Raw genomic sequence first — 20549 nt, 5'->3', positions numbered from 1 at the left:
CCATTAGAAAGCATTTTTTCTCTCCTTCGACTGTCGCACCATGAAAAGCGAGTGTGTTTGCATTCTTGCGCTCCGGAAGGTAGGTGAGCGCTTCTTGAGAACTATTTTGAAGTTATAGCGACGCAGGGGAGCCCCGAAGTTCCAACTGTAGCAATTTCGTTATTTCATCTGGGAATAGTTTATGAACGGGAAGATCACCTGCCCGAGATGAGCTATGCAGAAAGAAGCAGATATTTGTACAGCAAAATGTGTTGTGTAGGTGAGTGGTAGAAATAGAAATTATGACACGGGGAAAGGGCAAAGTAGGCGTTCCCCACGCTGGTTCTAGTCCTACAGTAGTAAATATGATCACATGTAATACAAATGTAGTTTCTGGTAATAATTGAAGTTTATAGTTGATATTAAATCTATGGTATAGGGCCCTGTGTTTTGCGCAATCATTTGACATAGCAAGATTTGTTCCTGTATATTAAACCTAATCCAGAAATGAGAAATACACCAAAAAATGCAAACAATTGTCTAAGGATGGTGCTGGACCATCATATAGAAAAGTGTTAAAACCCAGGCGTGTAACATGATAGAGCAAAACACAGGGCCCTAGAACATGAAAGTTAATATACTATTATTTTCACTTGATAGTTTCCATTTCCAAGTGAAAATGTTGATACCTCAAGTGTGTTGTTGATTAGGCTACCCTTTCTTTCAATGAATGGCCATTTCAATCTTGGGCAACTGAATGGATTCAGAATGTATGGTATAATTCTCAAATAAATACATAATAGTAAATACATATTAGATACATATTAGCATGTGAGATTTGTGAATGGGGGTGAAAGCGTACGAGACTTGATTAGCTGTCTCTTTTTAGTGTTACAGTTAAACTAGTCCTGGATTCCAGTTATATAATGGTGAATGTTTTGCTGATTGCCTCCAGCTGTCTCATGTCCAACTCACTTCCATATGTGTTTAAAGTAGAACACTGAAGGAGCTCTTACTCCCCAGCTCTCACTCAAATCACAAATGACTACCATCATGGGCTTTGGCAAGCCTTTCCAATGGGGTGGGTCTTCTTGACTCAGAATCCCACACGAATATACACATGAATTAGGCGACCAACTATTTGTTCTCTATGCATGGGAACTGCCTACAGGTCAAACTGTTAACAGTTTAGTATTAGTCTATAGTAATTAATAACTACTCCATATAAGTGTACAAATAACAACACACTTTTTATTCCTCTGTAACAAAGTTCACAGGTTGTTATTGCGCTCCGGGTGTGACATGGCAGCTGGGTAATATGCAGATTGAGTGACTGAGGGAGGGGTTTCATTGGGTAGGGATAGTGCGCCGTGGATGACTCACCCTGACTGGATTAAGGACAGTTAGGAACAAGGGTGTCATTCAGCTATTATAAATATTACTGTTTTAGAGACACTGATGACGAGTCGTGTCTTAAGAAACACTTCCAGTTCCATGTAACTATCTATAACCCCATTTTAGAGTATTCCGTGTGTATGGAGTCTAGTCCATAAATGAACCCTGAGAGGGTCTGAATAGCACCATCATTATATTAGCTTTTTCATACATTTCCTTTTGTGTGATTTGAAATGTCTACTGTATGCAGGATTGGTAGGTTTTCAATACTTTTTTTGTTGTTGTTCATTTTTCATAATAACTAGATCCAGGAGTTTTTCTTCTCACCATGTAACTTGACTATAATTCTCCTGGTTAGGTCATGGCCACAGAAAAAAAAATATAGCAACGTAATAACAAGGCCAGGAAAAGTCACTTTGTTGTGCTTTGTTGTCATCTAGTGTTCACTCCGTGAACTTTCTATTATTTTCTCCCTCCAGAGGAGAACCACTTTTTTCCTTTCTCTCTGAAGTTAGTCAATCATGGAAGACACAGCTCCCCGTCTAAAAATATAGCCATGAGTAATATAAGTAAAAAATAACCCAGCCACAGGCGCAAAAAGCTACCGTCTGTTTGGAGAAGTTGCCAAAGCAACCCCTCTCAGGTTCCCCTTTTTCCACATTCAAATGTACCGTCGGTCAGATAATTCTCGATTCAGCCCTCCACTAATGTTAATCAAATATGGAAACCAGTAATAATGATTTTTGAAGGAATAGGGAATGAAGTGAGAGTGATGTTTTGACAGGTATTTCTCAGTAGCAATATGTCATTTCCATTTTTGCATACTTTAAATAAAGCGTCTGTTGCCCTCAGTCGAAAAGTATTGTTTGTAATGAGTGCATCGGCTGGTGTAGTATGATACCATCTCCAATAGAGGGAGACTGGGTGTTGTATTGTACAGGTACCGTACCTACACCTTGATTAAACAGACTCCCTTTTCTCTTTGTGTAAGTTTACTCAAGGAAAGTCCATGAGAGTGAACGTTAATTCACAGATGTGGGGCTTTCCACCATGGCTCCAGGAGCGGTAGACTAATTAGCCATTTTTAACCTCAGCTGTCAGGGCTAATCCATTCGGTGCTGAGTCGGAGTTAAATTGGGCTTACAGCTTCATCTTTCGATCTAGTTCTGACTATGACGTCTCATCCTGCTGCAGGGATTTAGATCTGTGAAGATAATGTCGGACAGCGAGTGAGTCATTCCATAGCAGCGGCAGCAATCCCCTCTTGCCCTGTTATACAGACAATAAAAGTGCAACAAAGACTGGACAATATGTCTGTTGATCTTTATGAATATTTCAAAGGTACACTGTGCTGAAGTTCCTTTGATTCCTATTTCTTTGTGAGACGCAGCTGACCCAAACTGGGTGTGCTCACACACACACACACACACACACACACACACACACACACACACACACACACACACACACACACACACGCACACACACACACACACACACAGTCAGGAACAAGGTGTATCCCACTTGTTCCTCTTGGTTTTATTTTATTAACATTCCGAGTACACGCTCCCACTTGCATTGGGCTGGAGTGACAGGACAGTGGGAGGGAGAGTCAGTGAGCGCTAGGCATCCTGAGGGAGGTGGATGTCCCTCTAAGGGAGGGGTGAGGCTGTTCCCTTCTCTGGAATGAGGGGCGTTAAACCCTACCCTCCTCTTCCTCCCCTCTTCTCAACTTTTCTCTCTCCGTGAGCTCAAGACTTTTTAAGTCATGACGGCGGATTGCTGTTTTGTTTAATCTCTGTTTTCCTAACGTTCCCTGTGACTACAAGTCCGATTGTCTCAGTCAACGATGCCTGACCTGATGATTTTTACAGATGTACTTGACATGAGCCATATACTGTACAAATGTTCATATGGAGAGCATAATGGCTTTGACATTCCAACTTTGAAGGGTCAGGCAATAGCATGGCATTTATGTGACCGTTTACAGTTGTGAACGAGTACAAACAGAAAGGGTGTGGCCGGAATAGTGTTGTGATTATCTTACGTTATCTTCTGTTATCTTCGGATGGTTCTCCATTCCTCTCCTCTTGAACTCTGGGTTAGAGTGTCTGCAGGGGACTCTTTTCTATCGCTGCAGGAGTAGGCCTACCTCTCCGGAGGTTTTTGCAATGGAAAACGGAAACAAACCTTTCTTAATGGATAAGTTCAGAAGGTCACTCCATGTTTCAGTCCTTTTGTGCCTCATGAACACGACCCTGGTTGGTTATGACTGTGATGCTTCTCTCTGCTGAGTTGAGATAGCGGAGTGAGTTGAGTAGGGTTGAGTACCATGAGAAGCTATTTGAAATGGAAACTAGTTGTTTTCTATTTGAAATGGAACCTAGTTATTTCTATTTGAAATGGAACCTAGTTGTTTTCTATTTGAAATGGAACCTAGTTGTTTTCTATTTGAAATGGAACCTAGTTGTTTTCTATTTGAAATGGAACCTAGTTATTTCTATTTGAAATGGAACCTAGTTGTTTTCTATTTGAAATGGAACCTAGTTATTTCTATTTGAAATGGAACCTAGTTGTTTTCTATTTGAAATGGAACCTAGTTGTTTTCTATTTGAAATGGAACCTAGTTGTTTTCTATTTGAAATGGAACCTAGTTATTTCTATTTGAAATTGAACCTAGTTGTTTTCTATTTGAAATGGAACCTAGTTGTTTTCTATTTGAAATGGAACCTAGTTGTTTTCTATTTGAAATGGAACCTAGTTGTTTTCTATTTGAAATGGAACCTAGTTGTTTTCTATTTGAAATGGAACCTAGTTATTTCTATTTGAAATGGAACCTAGTTGTTTTCTATTTGAAATGGAACCTAGTTGTTTTCTATTTGAAATGGAACCTAGTTGTTTTCTATTTGAAATGGAACCTAGTTGTTTTCTATTTGAAATGGAACCTAGTTATTTCTATTTGAAATGGAAAACAACTACTGTACCACTGTTGATTTTGGATAAAAATCACAATTTCCGTCAACCCAATTTGGTAGATCTTTCAGAAACAAGGACGTAGTATTAATGGAACTGTTCAGAGGATTCACAGTGATATAGACGTATTTGGTGTTTTCATCTGGGACTTTCTACTGATGCGTAGGCTTGCGGGCATAATTATTTTCTATCTAGTATGGAGATGAATACACTACTGATCGTGTGGGATGCTGACTCGTTTCGACATCGGACAAACATCTGACAAAGTTTGGCTTTGAAGAGTCTCTAAGTTCTTTGAATATACATGAGCCTTGAAACTAAACATTGGGCGTACAAATTAGAGGGGTGGATCCCGGGGGTTTCCCTGTCTTCTCTCCACCAGAATGATCCATCCACATCATCCACATATAACCTAACGTAGTAGGCGTAAAAGAAACGCCTGAGCGGAGTTTCCACCTCTGACTTGGTTGAAGTAGCTTTATCCCTGAAGACTGGATGCATCTGGTTGTTGGGAACTCTGCTAAGGGTGTCCACATATGAAGCCCAGTCAGTGTGAGAAACATTGAGGATAACCCCCAAGACACTCTACTTTAATATGTCCCGTTCTAGCAATGAGAGAACCTCAAGCATGTCATTTCGAGAGAGAGGAAAACACCTCTTCATGTTTTCAACAGTCTTGTTTTTAAAAGGCCAAGCGTTCCATCTGGTTTAGATGATGGAAAATGAGTGAGCAGGGTTTTAAGCATGTGCACCTTAATGATACATCCTATCTTTGGAGCGTCGTTGGCGAATACAGTTTCATGAGTAAGATTTTCCACGGTATCTCTGATGTTGGCTGCTCTTTTCAGTTTGGGCCTTCCTGTGACATTCCACATTTCCCGTTGTTATGCCCCCCTGGGCTTTGTATTGTTATGTGTGAAGTACCTAACACCCTGGTGTTGGTACAGTGCCTTCGGGAAATATTCAGACCCCTTGACTTTTTCCACTTTTTGTTACGTTAACCTTATTCTAAAATGGATTAAATACAAACAAATCCTCAGCAATCTATACACAATAACCCATCATGTTCAAGCGAAAACAGGTTTTAAGAAATCTTTGCGATTTATTAAAGATACAAAACATATCTTATTTACATATTGTAAGTATTCAGACCCTTTGCTATGAGACTCGAAATTGAGCTCAGGTGAATCCTGTTTCCATTGGTCATCCTTGAGATGTTTCTACAACTTGATTGGAGTCCACCTGTGGTACATTCAATTGATTGGGCATGATTTGAAAAGGTGCACACCTGTCTATATAAGGTCCCACAGTTGACAGTGCATGTTAGAGCAAAAACCAAGCCATGAGGTCGAAGGAATTGTCCGTAAAGCTCTGAGATATGATTGTGTCGGGGCACAGATCTGTGGAAGGGTAAACATTTCTACAGCATTGAAGGTCCCCAAGAACACAGTGGTTTCCATCCTTCTTAAATGGAAGAAGTTTGGAAACACCAAGACTCTTCCCAGAGCTGGCTGCCCGGCTAAACTGAACAATCGGGGGAGAAGGGCTTTGGTCAGGGAGGTGACCAATAACCCTATGGTCACTCTGACAGAGCTCTAGAGTTCCTGTTGGGATGGGATAACCTTCCAGAAGGACAACCATCTCTCCATCACTCCACCAATCAGCTCTTTATGGTAGAGTGGCCAGACGGAAGCCACTCCTCTATAAAAGGCACATGACAGCCCGTTTGGAGTTTGCCAAAAGGCACCTAAAGGACTCTTAGACCATGAGAAACAAGATTCTCTGGTCTGATGAAACCAAGATTGAACTCTTTGGCCTGAATTCCAAGCATCATGTCTGACGGAAACCTGACACCATCCCTACGGTGAAGCATGGTGGTGGCAGCATCATGCTGTGGGGATGTTTTTCAGGGAATGGGAGACTAGTCAGGATTGAGGCAAAGATGAATGGAGCAAAGTACAAAGAGATCCTTGATGAAAATCTGCTCCAGAGTGCTCAGGACCTCAGACTGTGGTGAAGGTTCACCTTAAAACAGGACAACGACCCTAAGCACACAGCCAAGACAATGCAGGAGTGGCTTCAGGACAAGTGTCTGAATGTCCTTGAATGGTCCAGCCAGAGCCCGGACTTGAACACGATCTAACATTTCTGGAGAGACCTGAAAATAGCTGTGCAGCAACACTCCCCATCCAACCTGACAGAACTTGAGAGGATCTGCAGAGAAGAATGGGAGAAACTTCCCAAATACAGGTGTGCCAAGCTTGTAGCGTCATACCCAACAAGACTTGAGGCTGTAATCGCTGCTGAAAGGTGCTTCAACAAAGTATTGAGTAAAGGGTCTGAATACTTTTGTAAATGTGATATTTCTTTTTTTTATTCATAAAAATGAGCAAACATTTCTAAAAACCTGTTTTTGCTTTGTCATTATGGGGTATTGTATGTAGAGTGATGAGGGGTGTGTTTGTTTGGTGTGGTGGGTTAGGATATTTAGGTTAGGACTTTGGCACAGTGCACCAGCCAGCAGAGAGGAGATCGCAGACACATTCCAACAGCTCATCACATGCCCTGCTCTCAGTCGGCAACCTATCAGCTGTGTAAGCAGTAGTCCATGATCAAATACCTTTCACTTCACCTCTTTTCTAGCTTTCTTTCCACCCCACCCCACGCACATTGACATTTGATTCCATAAACTCACTCTGTTCCAGAAAACTCCCAACCTGTTTTAAGATATCCGTAGCAGTTAACGTGTTGTGGTCTCACCTATAACGGGTTTAACAGAAGACTGTGTTTTGGGTTTACATTAGATGTTGAGAATCTATATACCGGTCTTCCCCATATGTGGGGGGCTGGCAGCCATAGTTCACTATTTGAGAGACAGAGATACTAACGAATACCTACCAACAAACTTCATTCTGCAGCTGACTATTTCAGGTGTGATGATGAATACTACCTCCAAACGAATGGAACGTCGATGGGCTCCACATTCGCTCCGAGTTATGCTAACCTTTATGTGGGTCTTTTTGAAGAACGTTTTGTTAATAATGAAAACGTAAAAATAAATTTTTGAATAAAGTCCTGAAGTGGTATCGATATATTGAAAACATTCTTTGGGGGCATATGGGGGAGTAACGGGAGAAGAGCTGTCAGACTTTATGGCATTACTCAATGACATTGACCCCAATCTCCAATTCACTATTGAATGTGACACTAAACGTGTTCATGACCTCGATATGTGGATTGAGAAATCAAATGGAACACTGTTTACAACTCTGTATAGAAAAAGAACGGACAGAAATACTCTATTACAGGGGGACAGCTTCCACCTTGAGCCACTAAAAAGAGGACTTCCAAGAAGCCTGTTTTTCAGACTGCGCCGTACAGTAAATGCCCCTCCACAGAGGACTAGCTAGAAAAAGCAGCGGAGATGCGCAATAGGTTTCTGAGAAGAGGATGTATTGTCCACAATGTGTGGATGAAGCTCTAATTTGGCATTGGGGAAAACACGAGACGAACAGCCACAAAAAAAAGACCCTCTAGAGCTAAAGAACACACATATACTTTGAACTCGTGAAAAGTGGGAGATGCAGTCAAGAAACACTGGCATGTTTTATCGTCGGACCCAGCTTTGCCTGCTGAATTTAAGAATCCACCACTTATTGTATATAGGAGAGGTCGCAATTGCCACGATAAATTGGTCCATGCCAACGGCCAGCCACAAAAGAAAATCAGCCAGGCTCTTTTACACCCCCTTCCAAATGGTAGCTACAGTTGAAGTCGGACGTTTACATACACCTTAGCCAAATACATTTATACTCAGTTTTTCACAATTCCTGACATTTAATCCTAGTACAAATTCCCTGTCTTAGGTCAGTTAGGATCACCACTTTATTTTAAGAATCTGAAATATCAGAATTATAGTAGAGAGAATGATTTATTTCAGCTTTTATTTCTTTCATCACATTCCCAGTGGGTCGGAAGTTTACATACACTCAATTAGTATTTGATAGCATTGCCTTTAAATTGTTTAACTTGGGTGAAACGTTTTAGGTAGCCTTCCTCAAGCTTCCCACATTTTGGCCCATTCCTCCTGACTTAGCTGGTGTAACTAAGTCAGGTTTGTAGGCCTCCTTGCTCGCACAGACCTTTTCAGTTCTGCCCACAAATTTGCTCCGGGATTGAGGTCAGGGCTTTTGATGGCTACTCCAATACCTTGACTTTGTTGTCCTTAAGCCATTTTTGCCACAACTTTGCCACCACGCTTTAACCTCCGGACTGATGTCTTGAGATGTTGCTTCAATATATCCACATAATTATGATGATTAAGATGGCATTAGAAGATGCCATCTATTTTGTGAAGGGCACCAGTCCCTCCTGCAGCAAAGCACCCCCACAACATGATGCTGCCACCCCAACATGATGCTGCTTCACGGTTGGGATGGTGTTCTTCGGCTTGCAAGCCTCCCCCTTTTTCCTCCAAACATAACAATGGTCATTATGGCCAAACAGTTCTATTTTTGTTTCATCAGACCAGAGGACATTTCTCCAAAAAGTATGATCTTTGTCCCCATGTGTAGTTGAAAACTGTAGTCTGGCTTTTTTATGGCTGTTTTGGAGCATTGGCTTCATCCTTGCCTTTCAGGTTATGTTGATATAGGACTCGTTTTACTGTGGATATAGATATTTTTGCACCTGTTTCCTCCAGCATCTTCACAAGGTCCTTTGCTGTTGTTCTGGGATTGATTTGCACTTTTTGCACTAAAGTACATTCATCTCTAGGAGACAGAACACGTCTCCTTCCTGAGCGGTATGACGGCTGTGTTGTCCCATGGTGTTTATACTTGTTTGTGCAGATGCACATAGTACCTTCAGGCATTTGGGCATTTCTCCCAAGGATGAACCAGACCTGTGGAGGTCTACATTTTTTTTCTGAGGTCTTGGCTGATTTCTTTTGATTTTCCCATGATGTCAAGCAAAGAGGCACTGAGTTCGAAGATAAGCCTTGAAATACATCCACAGGTACACCTCCAATTGACTCAAATTATGTCAATTAGCCTATCAAAAGCTTCTAAAGACTTGACATAATTTTCTGGAATTTTCCAAGCTGTTTAAAGGCACAGTCAATTTAGTGTATGTAAACTTCTAACCCACTGGAATTGTGATACAGTGAATTATAAGTGAAATAATCTGTCTGTAAACAATTGTTGGAAAAATGACTTAAAAGTAGATGTCCTTAACCGACTTGCCAAAACTATAGTTTGTTGACAAGACATTTGTGGAGTAGTTGAAAAACTAGTTTTAATGACTCCAACCTAAGTGTATGTAAACTTCCGACTTCAACTGTATAAATGCAGAGTGCAACAATATGATGAAGTGTGAATATTTCTTGCACCCACACACAGGAAAACGGATCCAAGTAAATGACATTATTACGTGCTCCACCACCCATTTTATCGACATTATTAAATGTCCATGTGGCCTATGCTATGTCGGTAAAACCTCTCGTTCTCTCAAACAGAGAACCAGTGAACATAAAATCAATCAGGATAAATGACAGGGATTATCCAGTCACAGAACATTTTAATGACCTAAAACATGACATGTCTACCTTTTTTAGATGTTGTGGCATAGGGAAGGTAAAGATATAAAATAATACTCAGAGTAAAAGGGAATGTTTGGGGATTTTCACCCTCCAGACATTATTTCCTGAAGGTCTTAATGATGAAATGCCTACGTATGTTATGTTGTAAATATGAACAGGAATTATGCCCCTATTTCAGATTACTTAAGATTACTTACTATTTCACAATTACTCATTGTGGTTTACAGGCGTGTTTAATAAGTTTTATGTACACTTTATTCGAATATTTAAGAAATGCATATTGTTATATTTGGTGGCACTTATTTGTTTTTCCTTCGCCTCCAGCCCCATTGTGGGTGGGGCTAGGTCTACCTTTGGGTGCAAATTGTTTTTTAAACTCAGAAAACCTTTTACAAATGTTGTGAGGCCGATACGTAAAGCTTATTAACGATCAGTGATACTATCAAGAGTAGTGTGCGGGTTCCTTCTTCTTTTTTTCTCTCTGCTAAGCACATAGAAATCAATTTACGTCATATATTAATCCTTTCTTTCACATGCTACACTATCCAAACTCCCCTGTGAGAGGTGATCATATGAATCCTCAATGTTTTTATGTTTAGCCTCCAGCACTGTCGAGTGTGTGATTATGTGTGTGTTGTTAACACTGTACTCTTCCCTTCTCTGTTTTGGACTGTACAGTATCATGGTATTTGCTTGCCCTCCTTAATTCCTGTTCTTGCCTAGACGTGTGGAAGTACACAAAGCTACTATTTAAGGTGTGCCTCTCCACAATTTGCTAATTTTGTGAACTTAGTGTTTAAATAAAACAAACACACACATCCTGACAAATCAACTGCTTCATGTTCAAACAAGATGCCTTAATAACCTTAATAACCTCACATTGGAAAGAAAAGTTATTCTAATTTTTTTTTATATCCTTCTTAACGTTATGTCAGACAGGGTGTGGAAATGAGATGCATACCTCCTACCCTCTTCATTTTTTAGAGGGCTAGGATTTACCAGGTCCTGTTGCTCACGCCCTGTGGCATTGGTTTGGGTGTCAGCACCCTACAGTTCTAATAGGGGGTTAGACCTCAGTGAAGGGGACCTTAGTGAAGCCCCAAAATAAACAGGACTAGGAACCCTGATGGGTATACTACGAAGCAGACTCAAGGAGCTAGTTATATATTGTCATAGAAGTCAAAAATAAAAATGTTTGAAAGATCTTAGAATGGTCTACTCTAACTGATTCAATAATCAAAAATGCATATTTTAGTTGAGCGTTTTTAATGAAGCCAGCTTACTTTGTTCATCAAAGTCAGCTGGCTAACTCCTTGATCCTACTTCGTAGTATACCCCCCGTGTTCTTATCTGGGTCTGTCTTCAGTGTATTTTGTGTCTTCCCATGTTATTACTAGGGACATAGACACCAAAACAAGTCCACACTGATGTCTTCACTGATATGGTGTCTTACCAGTTATCTGAATGGTCGTCTCTGGGTTAGAGGCTAATAAAGGACTCATCATCATAACCGCTGGCTTAAGGATGCTAGCTGGTTGTCGTGGAGTTGTGCTGGAATGTTTCTGTAATGTCTTTACATGTGAGTGTAGAGTTTGAGGAAATCAGGTCTGTGAGCGTACATGAGTGGTCATGCTGGTGTAGTTAAAGGGAAAACAAAAAGCGCGCGCGCACGCACACACACACACATACACACACACACTGTTAGGTCTTCAGCAGAGCAGAAGGAATAAGTACTCCTTCACTAATTGTCTAGTTTGAGAATGTACATGTCCTTAGACGAGGGCATAGCTGGTACTGTATAGTCTTGTTGAGGGTTGGGTCATGGCTGATCTCTGTGTGTGTGTGGGTGCCAAAGTAGCCCTTCCTTCAGCCTCCCCCTCTTCCTCATCACACTGAGTAACACCCGCAGCTCTCTCAGGAATGCCATGAGTAGGCAATGATTCATATTGGTGTGTGTGTGTGTGTGTGTGTTAAAAAGTAATTAGAAATCGATGGAGACATTGAACAGGGTTCTAAAATAATATATCAAACCGTAAAACAATGTTGCGTTATTTATTCCGGTGCCATTCTTCGTTATTGCTTATACAGCCATCGCAACGAAGTGGAATGATTCAGGCTGTGTACTGTGCACTCTTGTGTAAACGAAGGTCTGATGACGAGTAAAAGTGTATGCAGGTGGTGTGTTTTATGGCACAACGGGCCTGCTGGCCACCACACCTCGTCCGATCACTCACTCTGTCCCTGCCCACCCTTCCCGCTCACACCAGCCCATACCAATATGACGGGGCAGAGGAAGAGGTGTGGCCGAGCCTTACCCACCACAATGTCCTCCAAACACACAGGCAGGTATCATAATGTGCAGATCAGCACAAGGACAGGCCCAGACACCGTACCCCAAAGGCATAACTTATTGCGAAAGGAGGAGAGGAAGTAAAAAACACAACGGGAAGGAAAGAAAATAAGAGCTCATACGGTGATAGAGCGAGAGGAACAAATCGTAGGACTGGATCTTAGCCACCCGACTGCACGAGTGAAAGGAGCACTGAGGAATTTTTTAAGAGGAACAAGAGCAGGAGAGAGAAGCGTTATAAGCTACCGACGGAAACCGTGTGAAGACAAAAAGCGGTCACAGAGCGCGTTAGAGGGCACGTTTGATTCATTCATTCGGAGTTGAGTGGCATCATGAGCGGTCAGCAACAGAGATACAGGAACTTCTCGACAGATAACAGTGGTGGCAGGGATGGAAGGGACAGGGTGCCCTCAGACGAAAGCTACTACCAGGGGATGCTGAAGTCTACGGACGACAGGAAAGGTACCACCAGTACGACAGCGTTCACCTAGGAAGCTGTGTGTCATAGACGTTAACAGTACGAGGATGACAGTGATCACTTAGACAGTGTGTCATAGACACCTAGACTTTCTGTGTCAAATAGGTTCATATGAACAGTTTGCCTCTGATGCTGTGGTTCATGTTTGCGTAAGGGAGAGAGTTAAAATCCTGGGTGTTTTTTTTCCTGTGAAAGGAAAAGTTTTACTGCTGTAGTTACAGGTTTGGACCATTTTCATATCCCTGCACAGACAAGTCTATTCAGAGGTTCAAGTCGGTGCCTGATTGGCTAGTCTGTGAAATAATGAGCCCCTTCATGATGCTAAGATGCATACCAACTGTCAGTGTCAATTTAAATTGAAAGATGACTCTTCCTGGGGTCCAGCAAAATTAAGGCAGTTCATATATTTTTTTTTAGAAACATTACAATACATTCACAGATTTCACAACACACCGTGCACCCTCAGGCTCCTTTAGTGCACTCTCAATTACAGTTTGAGCTTTCTCTAATCATCGTCTATGGGGATTCCCCTTCTCTTAAGTGTCAGGATACATTTAGATTTAAAAGGAAGTTGTTGTTGCTGTAATGTTTTCTGTTTCTCCAGTGGTCCACATAGTGACCAGGAGTGGACACTCCCACTAATCTAACTCATCAGCCACTCCCTCCCACCCTATTGGTCAGCGAACCCCATTCACAAAATGTGGGGGAGAAATGGAGGGGATGACCTCTCAGCATGTCTATACATTGTTGATACAAGTCCTATAGAATGGACCAAAAAAACATTCCTTAACCCAGGGCACTTCAACGGTTGAACAAAGAAAAAGGAGCACTCTGTTTCTGCATAGATCTGAAATAGTTATTTACGGGACACCGCTTGTAAACCGCCTTCAAGACTCTAGTGGAGGTGTTTTACGCCGAAACGGGAGCTTGTTTGTGTCCCGTAAATGTATATATGTTTTGTTTTCTTTATTGTCCTGGATAGTCACCCATTGAAATGTCCTGGTGTAAAGATTGTTTTTTGGGGGAATTTCAAGCCCCTCAGTCGAGCACCTGACTCCCTTTTTTCGTTTAAGCTGGGCTGAAGCACGTTTGGGTATATACCTTTTTTCTTATTGAATGACATTTTCTTACTTGCTCATTCACTTCTGGTTATGTTATAGAACAGTAGGTTAATAGTCATATGCAAATTGGTTAATGGTCAATTATATATCAAGTGCCGAGAGTCACTCACTCGGGAGGACCTATTAGTCTACCACTTTTTACGATGGGCTGAAACACTCCTTTGTCCTGTGGTGAATCAAGGAGATGGCTCAGGGTAAAGGAGGTAGGACCTTCGCCCCTTTGACCTTTGCGATCACTGTGTTTATCTTTGGCATTGTACAATGGAGTTTAAATAGTTTGTTTTAGCCTGAGTCATGACTGCGGCAGTGTGTACGCTGATTGCAAGCTGGACACTACTGCTGCGCTAACACAAGTATTTGGAATTTACATTAGTTGAATGACCATAGGTCAAGGTGCGGTGTTTGTCCAGGATTATGGGACCTTTGGAAAACGTCCATATATTTGATGAGTGTTTATGCCAGCAATCGACCAATCAAGATTGCCCTTGTATTGTCGCTTTATCGATGAACGACAGAGAATGACAGAGGTCAAAGTTGCGTCAGTCTCCAGGCACACAGAAACACCTGGTGGTTGCCACGGCAACGTGTTTCCATGGCAACGTGTTTTCATAACACAATAGCAACATGGCACACCTTAAAATACTAAAACGTAGCCTGCGGGTTCAGTTTGCGGTCGCAGTGAATCAGCACTGCCTTCAACGTTGTACTTTGGTTCGGCAGGGCGTTGCACTATGCAGTAAACGCTCTGCCATTTCCTGGTTGCTAAAACTCTAATAGTTCACCTAATTTCACTTGATGTGACAAAATAAGCTAGTTTTTAGTGTAGAGAATCATTGTACCATCTAAACTTTCTGTGAAATATATTTTCCATAACCATGAATATTGTTGTTTCAGCTGTTTGAAGCTGGTGTACGAAAGCAAAAATAAAAGACTCAAAATGGGAAGCATAGAAATACAGTTTCTTAGACTTGCTCTCAAGTAGAATGATAGATCTATAACTCACAATTCTATGTGACTTGGTCAGGTCGGCCACTTTAAGGGAAAATTCCCCCCAAAATGCAACTTCAAATTAATAATCTCCAGCACCAACCCAACATCAAAATATGTGAAAATGGCCATTTAAAAAATAAAAAAAATTGTGAGGAAGATAAGTGTTTCCAATGACATCATTGGTGTGCATCGTGTTATTTGAACCTAGTATGAGTAGTAGGCATTGCCTATCTTCAATGCGACGTATGACTTTCAAAACAGACCAATTGGAATTGCTATTGGATTGGCCATCAGTACTATCTCACGTGATAAAACTGATGGGCCCACTTGAAAAAGTGAGCCCAAATACTACATCTCAATGGGACTTCTTTGTTTATTTGTTTTGTGTCCGTTATTTAACCAATCTTTCAGTGAAGTGGTCTGGCATGATGAATAACAGTTGGCGATATGCCTCTTGGTTGTCTGTGCTCTGCAGTATGTTTTCCAGCACCCCAGGGTAGTGGGGTGTGTCCAGGTATTTGACTGAGGGTGTGTCCATTCCACTCAGTATGGTGAGGCGGAAACCGTATCTATCTGCTAGATGTGGTTGTCTGCCCGTTAAGGCACCGTTGTCTCTACTCTCTGAGAGCTACCGTATCTTGGCAGGTTCAACATGCGCGACCGTGCCCGTTACAGTATGTAGCCTATAGAGACCACGGAACACCTGTACACAGTGTAATCCTTCCACTAAGCCTCAGGCCCTGCCTGTAGTCATACCATAGTGAAAAGCATTCGCAGACACAACTAGGCGATGACGGTGTATATCTAGGCACCGACTGTGCTTTGATGATTTCTCGTAAGTCAGACATGTTTAGTCCAGACGCTCTGGTATCATGTCTCACTAGGCAAGACTAACCCCATCCAATGACTTCTCTTTGTCTCGGGGATGTTCAAAACGATGGCGGCATCTGGGATATTTGTACGTTTTTCAGCTCTTGTTGTTCATGTTAGATGTATTTTAAATCCTTTGATCTTCTCCGTATCCCGAATACCCTGCGACATGTTTTACATTTTGACCTGATCTCAACCCCCGTTAGAATACCTCAGCACCTCAATATGACTGTATGTACTCAGAGGGTGTATCAAATCTTTATTTTCATTTCTTTTTAACCATGTCTGACGTTTGCTCTTTGTTGTGTCTTGCAGATGAACGGGATCGGGTACAGAAAAAGACCTTCACAAAATGGGTGAACAAACACTTGATAAAGGTATGGTAACACACTGCCAGAGTGTTTTTTTAATGTGCTCAATAACTCAATACCTAACTCACTCTCCCTGCCTTACTTACGTTAATGTGCTCATCACTGGTATCAATAGTTTATACACAAAGACAATCACATGCACACACACACACACCGACTTATTTTTAACCAACATCAGTTTGATTTCAATAGATTTGTTTCAATTTTGTTTCTGAGCTTTATTTGAGTTCTCACAATGACTCGTACAACATTTTCAAAATCAGTATTCCTGTGTTATTATCCATTTTAAAAAAAGTATTTCTTAACTTTTATTTAACTAGGCAAGTCAGTTAAGATCAAATTCTGTTTTACAATGACGGCCTAGCAACAGTTGGTTAACTGTCTTGTTCTGGGGCAGAACGACAGATTTTTACCATGTCAGCTCGGGGATTCGATCTAGCAACCTTTCGGTTACTGGCCCAACGCTCTAACCACTAGGCTACCTGCCGCCCCTTCATCAAATATCAGTCAAATGTCATAAAACAAATGAAAATGACTGAAGTGGACACTTGCAGAACAACCGCAGCAGTTGTCAAAGTAGGATTTATGGTGAGTTGGATCACAACTGGTCCACAAGTGGAGGCAAATGGCAGATATTTCCTTGGTGAATCATGCCTCATAATTGGCCAACCAACCACATGGAGGCTGAGCTGTGTAAAAAATGGATCTATTGCTTCAGAAGTCATTTTGCCACTAATGACAGGAGTAGGCTAGAATCGTTGGTGTGAATCGTAGCAACACCGGCCAGATACCTTATTGCTGTGTTTTAGATGTGTAGTTACGTTTCTCAAATTTTAAAATGGGGACGAATCTTAACAAACACCAGGGCCCGCATTCATAAAGTGTCTCAGAGTAGGAGTGCTGGTCTAGGATCAGTTTGACCTTTTGCATTGTAATGAATGGCCATGGGGTGACCTGATCCCAGATCAGCACTTCTACTCTGGGACACTTTATGAACACAGGCCCAGATAGTCTTCCTCTGATACAGAAACTATGTTCTCACCTTTTATGTTTACAATAATTATTTTGGTGTAGGGGATATCTGTGTTGGTATGTTAGTAGATGAGATGTGAACGTCTGATTTAACCGTTACTGCATCACTATGAGTGGAGCTGGGGTCCATTCTGGTCCAGCCATGCTGAACATGCAGGTGCTATTGAAGTCATGATCCCATGCTAGGTAGTATCCATGACAACACAATATTATGACAGCGAGTTTTGATTCCCCCACCAGACAGATATCCACAGATATCAAACCACCAAGTGGTTGTTTTTTTTAGCACCATCTCAACCTACTACATCAATACAGTCAAACAGACCAACCCCTTTGGAAGGGCTTCATTGAAAGTGACATGCATTGGTCATACACAGACGTGACACACACACACACACACACACACACACACACACACACACACACACACACAGACAAGGTTACTGGAAATCATGAGTGTTTGGTTTCTAGCTTGGTGTTTTGAGGGAAGGTTTACCCGAAGACCAGTCTCTCTTCGACTGAGTGAGTTTGTCAATTGGGCTGTTGTCACCCTTTTCGTTTCACCTACCTCACCACTGCCCCTTCCCTTAGGGCTGAAAACCATGCGGTGCTAACATACTCTGTTCCTGATATAACACACAAGCGAGCAGTCTTTTTCGTTAAGTGTTTTATGTGAGTCCCAGACATCTGGATACGTTTTGCTCTTTGCCTCTAAAGCACCGCATTCTGTTCTGGGCCCAAGGCCCGGTGGCTGCTAGCTGGGCCAACAGTAGCACATGTGCTACACAGACTGACTGCTGGTTCTGGGTGGCTGACTGCCCGCCCTTAGCTCTTTGCTAGGCAAGGTCCTTAAGTGCTCCTTACAGGTACTATCAGAGGAATCAATCTGTGTCCCTTGTCATCCCACTGCCATTATGACAAATTGGTATGACAAGATTTGCACCTCGTTTAATGTTTGACGGACTGGGATGACTGTACATTTTTTCCTTAAAATTTTTTTTTAAATGAAGGAGGCTATATATTGACATGAAGTAGACAAATGTTTAATTAAGCGCTTTCTCAGAGAGAACTGTCTTCTTAGAAACCGTTTCATACCATACACAGTGTGTGCTATGCAATGCATTGTTACAGAACTAGCCGAGTCATTCAAATGAAATAGCAACCCGAGCCAGGCTTGAAAAACGTAATGGGAAACATCATGCAGGAGATTTTTCAATATAGCATTTTGCGGTAGAACGAAAGGGTTAGTCCGCCCTTGTGATGGCAAGCCGACGTTGAACTAAATGTTTTTAATGCGTTTCCAATGGGCACGTCCCCGGGGTGGGCCATGAGGGGTTGTAAAAAGGAGAAGGAATAACTTCCACTCGAGCATAAATCTGGTTGTGTGTCGACACGGGTGGGAAGACCGAATGGAGCGTTTCTCAACCATTATTCTGCGGTGTTTTGTAAAAGGAGAATCCACTGTAAGCTTACATCGTTCTGTCGATGTAATGCCCCAGTCACTTTTAATGAAGTGTACAGACCAGACACTATCACTATTTGCTTATTCAATGACGTGTGATTTTTTTTTTTTATAGGCGCTCAACATTTTATAATAACACACGTGACCCTGAGTTAATGAAGGACTCATCACCTAAAGGGTGTTTTGTAATGGGAAAGTGACGTGGCGGATGAGGTGTTGTCAGGTTCTGTGTTGACTGGCCTAATGGTTTTAACCTTGATGTCCTCACAATCTGCAGTGCACAATTTGTACCATGACACCAGCTGATCGCGTTGACTCAGTCTGAGCTTCTTCAACATGGGCTATTGTGTTTTGATGACAGACAGGGTTTAAACATATGTTGCAGGATTGCAGAGAGAGACTGTTGTAGCTACCATAGAGGAACCAATGAGAGTGAAGCATTTCACACCAACTGCAATTATACTGTATTTATTATGGAGCCCCATTGCCAAGGCAGCAGCTACTCTTCCTGGGGTCCTGCAAAATTAAGGCAGTTATACAATTTTAAAAACATTACAGTATAATATTTACAGAATTCACAACACTCTGTGTGCCCTCAGGCCCATACTCCCCTGCCACATATCTACAACGCAAAATCCATGTGTACGTGTGTGTATAGTGCGTATGTTATCATGTGTGTGTGCATGTGTCTGCGCCTGTGTTTGTGTTGCTTCACAGTCCCCGCTGTTCCTTAAGGTGTATTTTTACCTGATCTTTAAATCTGATTCTACCGCTTGCATCAGTTACCTGATGTGGAATAGAGTTCCATGTAGTCTTGGCTCTATGTAGTACTGTCTGCCTCCCATAGTATGTTCTGGACTTGGGGACTGTGAAGAGACCTCTGGTGGCATGTCTTGTGGGGTATGCATGGGTGTCTGAGCTGTGTGCTAGTATTTTAAAGAGACAGCTCGGTACCAACACCTCTTACAAAAACAAGTAATGAGGAAGTCAATCTCTCCTCTACTTTGAGCCGTGAGAGATTGACATGCATGTCATTAATGTTATCTTTCTGTGTACTTTTAAGGGTCAGCCATGCTGCCATGTTCTGAGCCAACCACAATTTTCCCAAGTCCCTCTTTGTGGCATCTGACCACACTACTCAACAGTAGTCCAGGTGCGACAAAACCAAGGCCTGTAGGACCTGCCTTGTTGATAGTGATGTTAAGAAGGCAGAGCATCACTTTATTATGGACAGACTTCTCCCCATCTTAGCTACTGTTGTATCAATATGTTTTGACCATGACAGTTTATATTCCAGGGTTACTCCAAGCAGTTTCGTCTCCTCAACTTGCTCAATTTCCACATTGTTCATTACGAGATGTAGTTGAGGTTTAGGTTTTAGTAAATGACTTGTCCCAAATACAATGCTTTTAGTTTTGGGAACATTTAGTACCAACTTATTCCTTGCTACCCATTGCAAAACTAACTGCAGCTCTTTGTTAAGCGTTTCAGTCATTTCAGTCGCTGTAGTAGCTCACTCATGTATAGTGTTGAGTCGCATACAGAGACACACTGGCCTTACTCAAAGCCAGTGGCATGTCGTTAGTAAATATTTAAAAAAGTAAGGGGCCTAAACAGCTACCCTGGGGAATTCCTGCTTCTACCTGGATTATGTTTAAGAGGCTTCCATTAAAGAACACCCTGTGTGTTCTGTTAGACAAGTAACGATTTATCCACATTATAGCAGGGGGTGTAAAGCCATAACACACAAGTTTTTCCAGCAGCAGACTATGATCGATAATGTCGAAAGCTGCACTGAAGTCTAACAAGACCGCCCATACAATCATTTTATCATCCATTTCTTTCAGACACTCATCAGTCGTTTGTATAAGTGCCGTGCTTGTTGAGTGTCCTTCCCTACATGCGTGCTGAAAGTCTGTTGTCAATTTG

The 20549-nt window shown here is 41.8% G+C and overlaps 1 protein-coding gene and 1 long non-coding RNA gene across 36 annotated transcripts in view; one reads left to right on the top strand and one right to left on the bottom strand.

The window, feature by feature from the left end:
* Positions 1-20549, bottom strand: part of LOC149984554 (uncharacterized) — a 153479-nt gene that overhangs the window by 61853 nt on the left and 71077 nt on the right. The gene's annotated exons all lie outside the window — the stretch shown is intronic.
* Positions 1-20549, top strand: part of LOC110518458 (plectin) — a 184698-nt gene that overhangs the window by 113947 nt on the left and 50202 nt on the right. For 30 of the 34 annotated variants that reach the window (XM_090229309.1, XM_090229332.1, XM_090229316.1 and 27 more), the window contains one exon: positions 16071-16132. In XM_090229309.1, the coding sequence (XP_090085435.1) occupies positions 16071-16132 (62 nt within the window). Of the gene's footprint in view, positions 1-12158; positions 12759-16070; positions 16133-20549 lie in introns of those variants that run through there. The other 4 variants (XM_090229330.1, XM_090229311.1, XM_021596107.3 and 1 more) reach the window with 3 other exon arrangements.

This window comes from Oncorhynchus mykiss, chromosome 3, assembly GCF_057628025.1.
Source record: "Oncorhynchus mykiss isolate SJ-2025 chromosome 3, ASM5762802v1, whole genome shotgun sequence".
Lineage (NCBI taxonomy): Eukaryota > Metazoa > Chordata > Actinopteri > Salmoniformes > Salmonidae > Oncorhynchus > Oncorhynchus mykiss.
The sequence above is the reverse complement of the archived record's forward strand: the minus strand, read 5'-3'. Positions and strand labels throughout refer to the sequence as shown.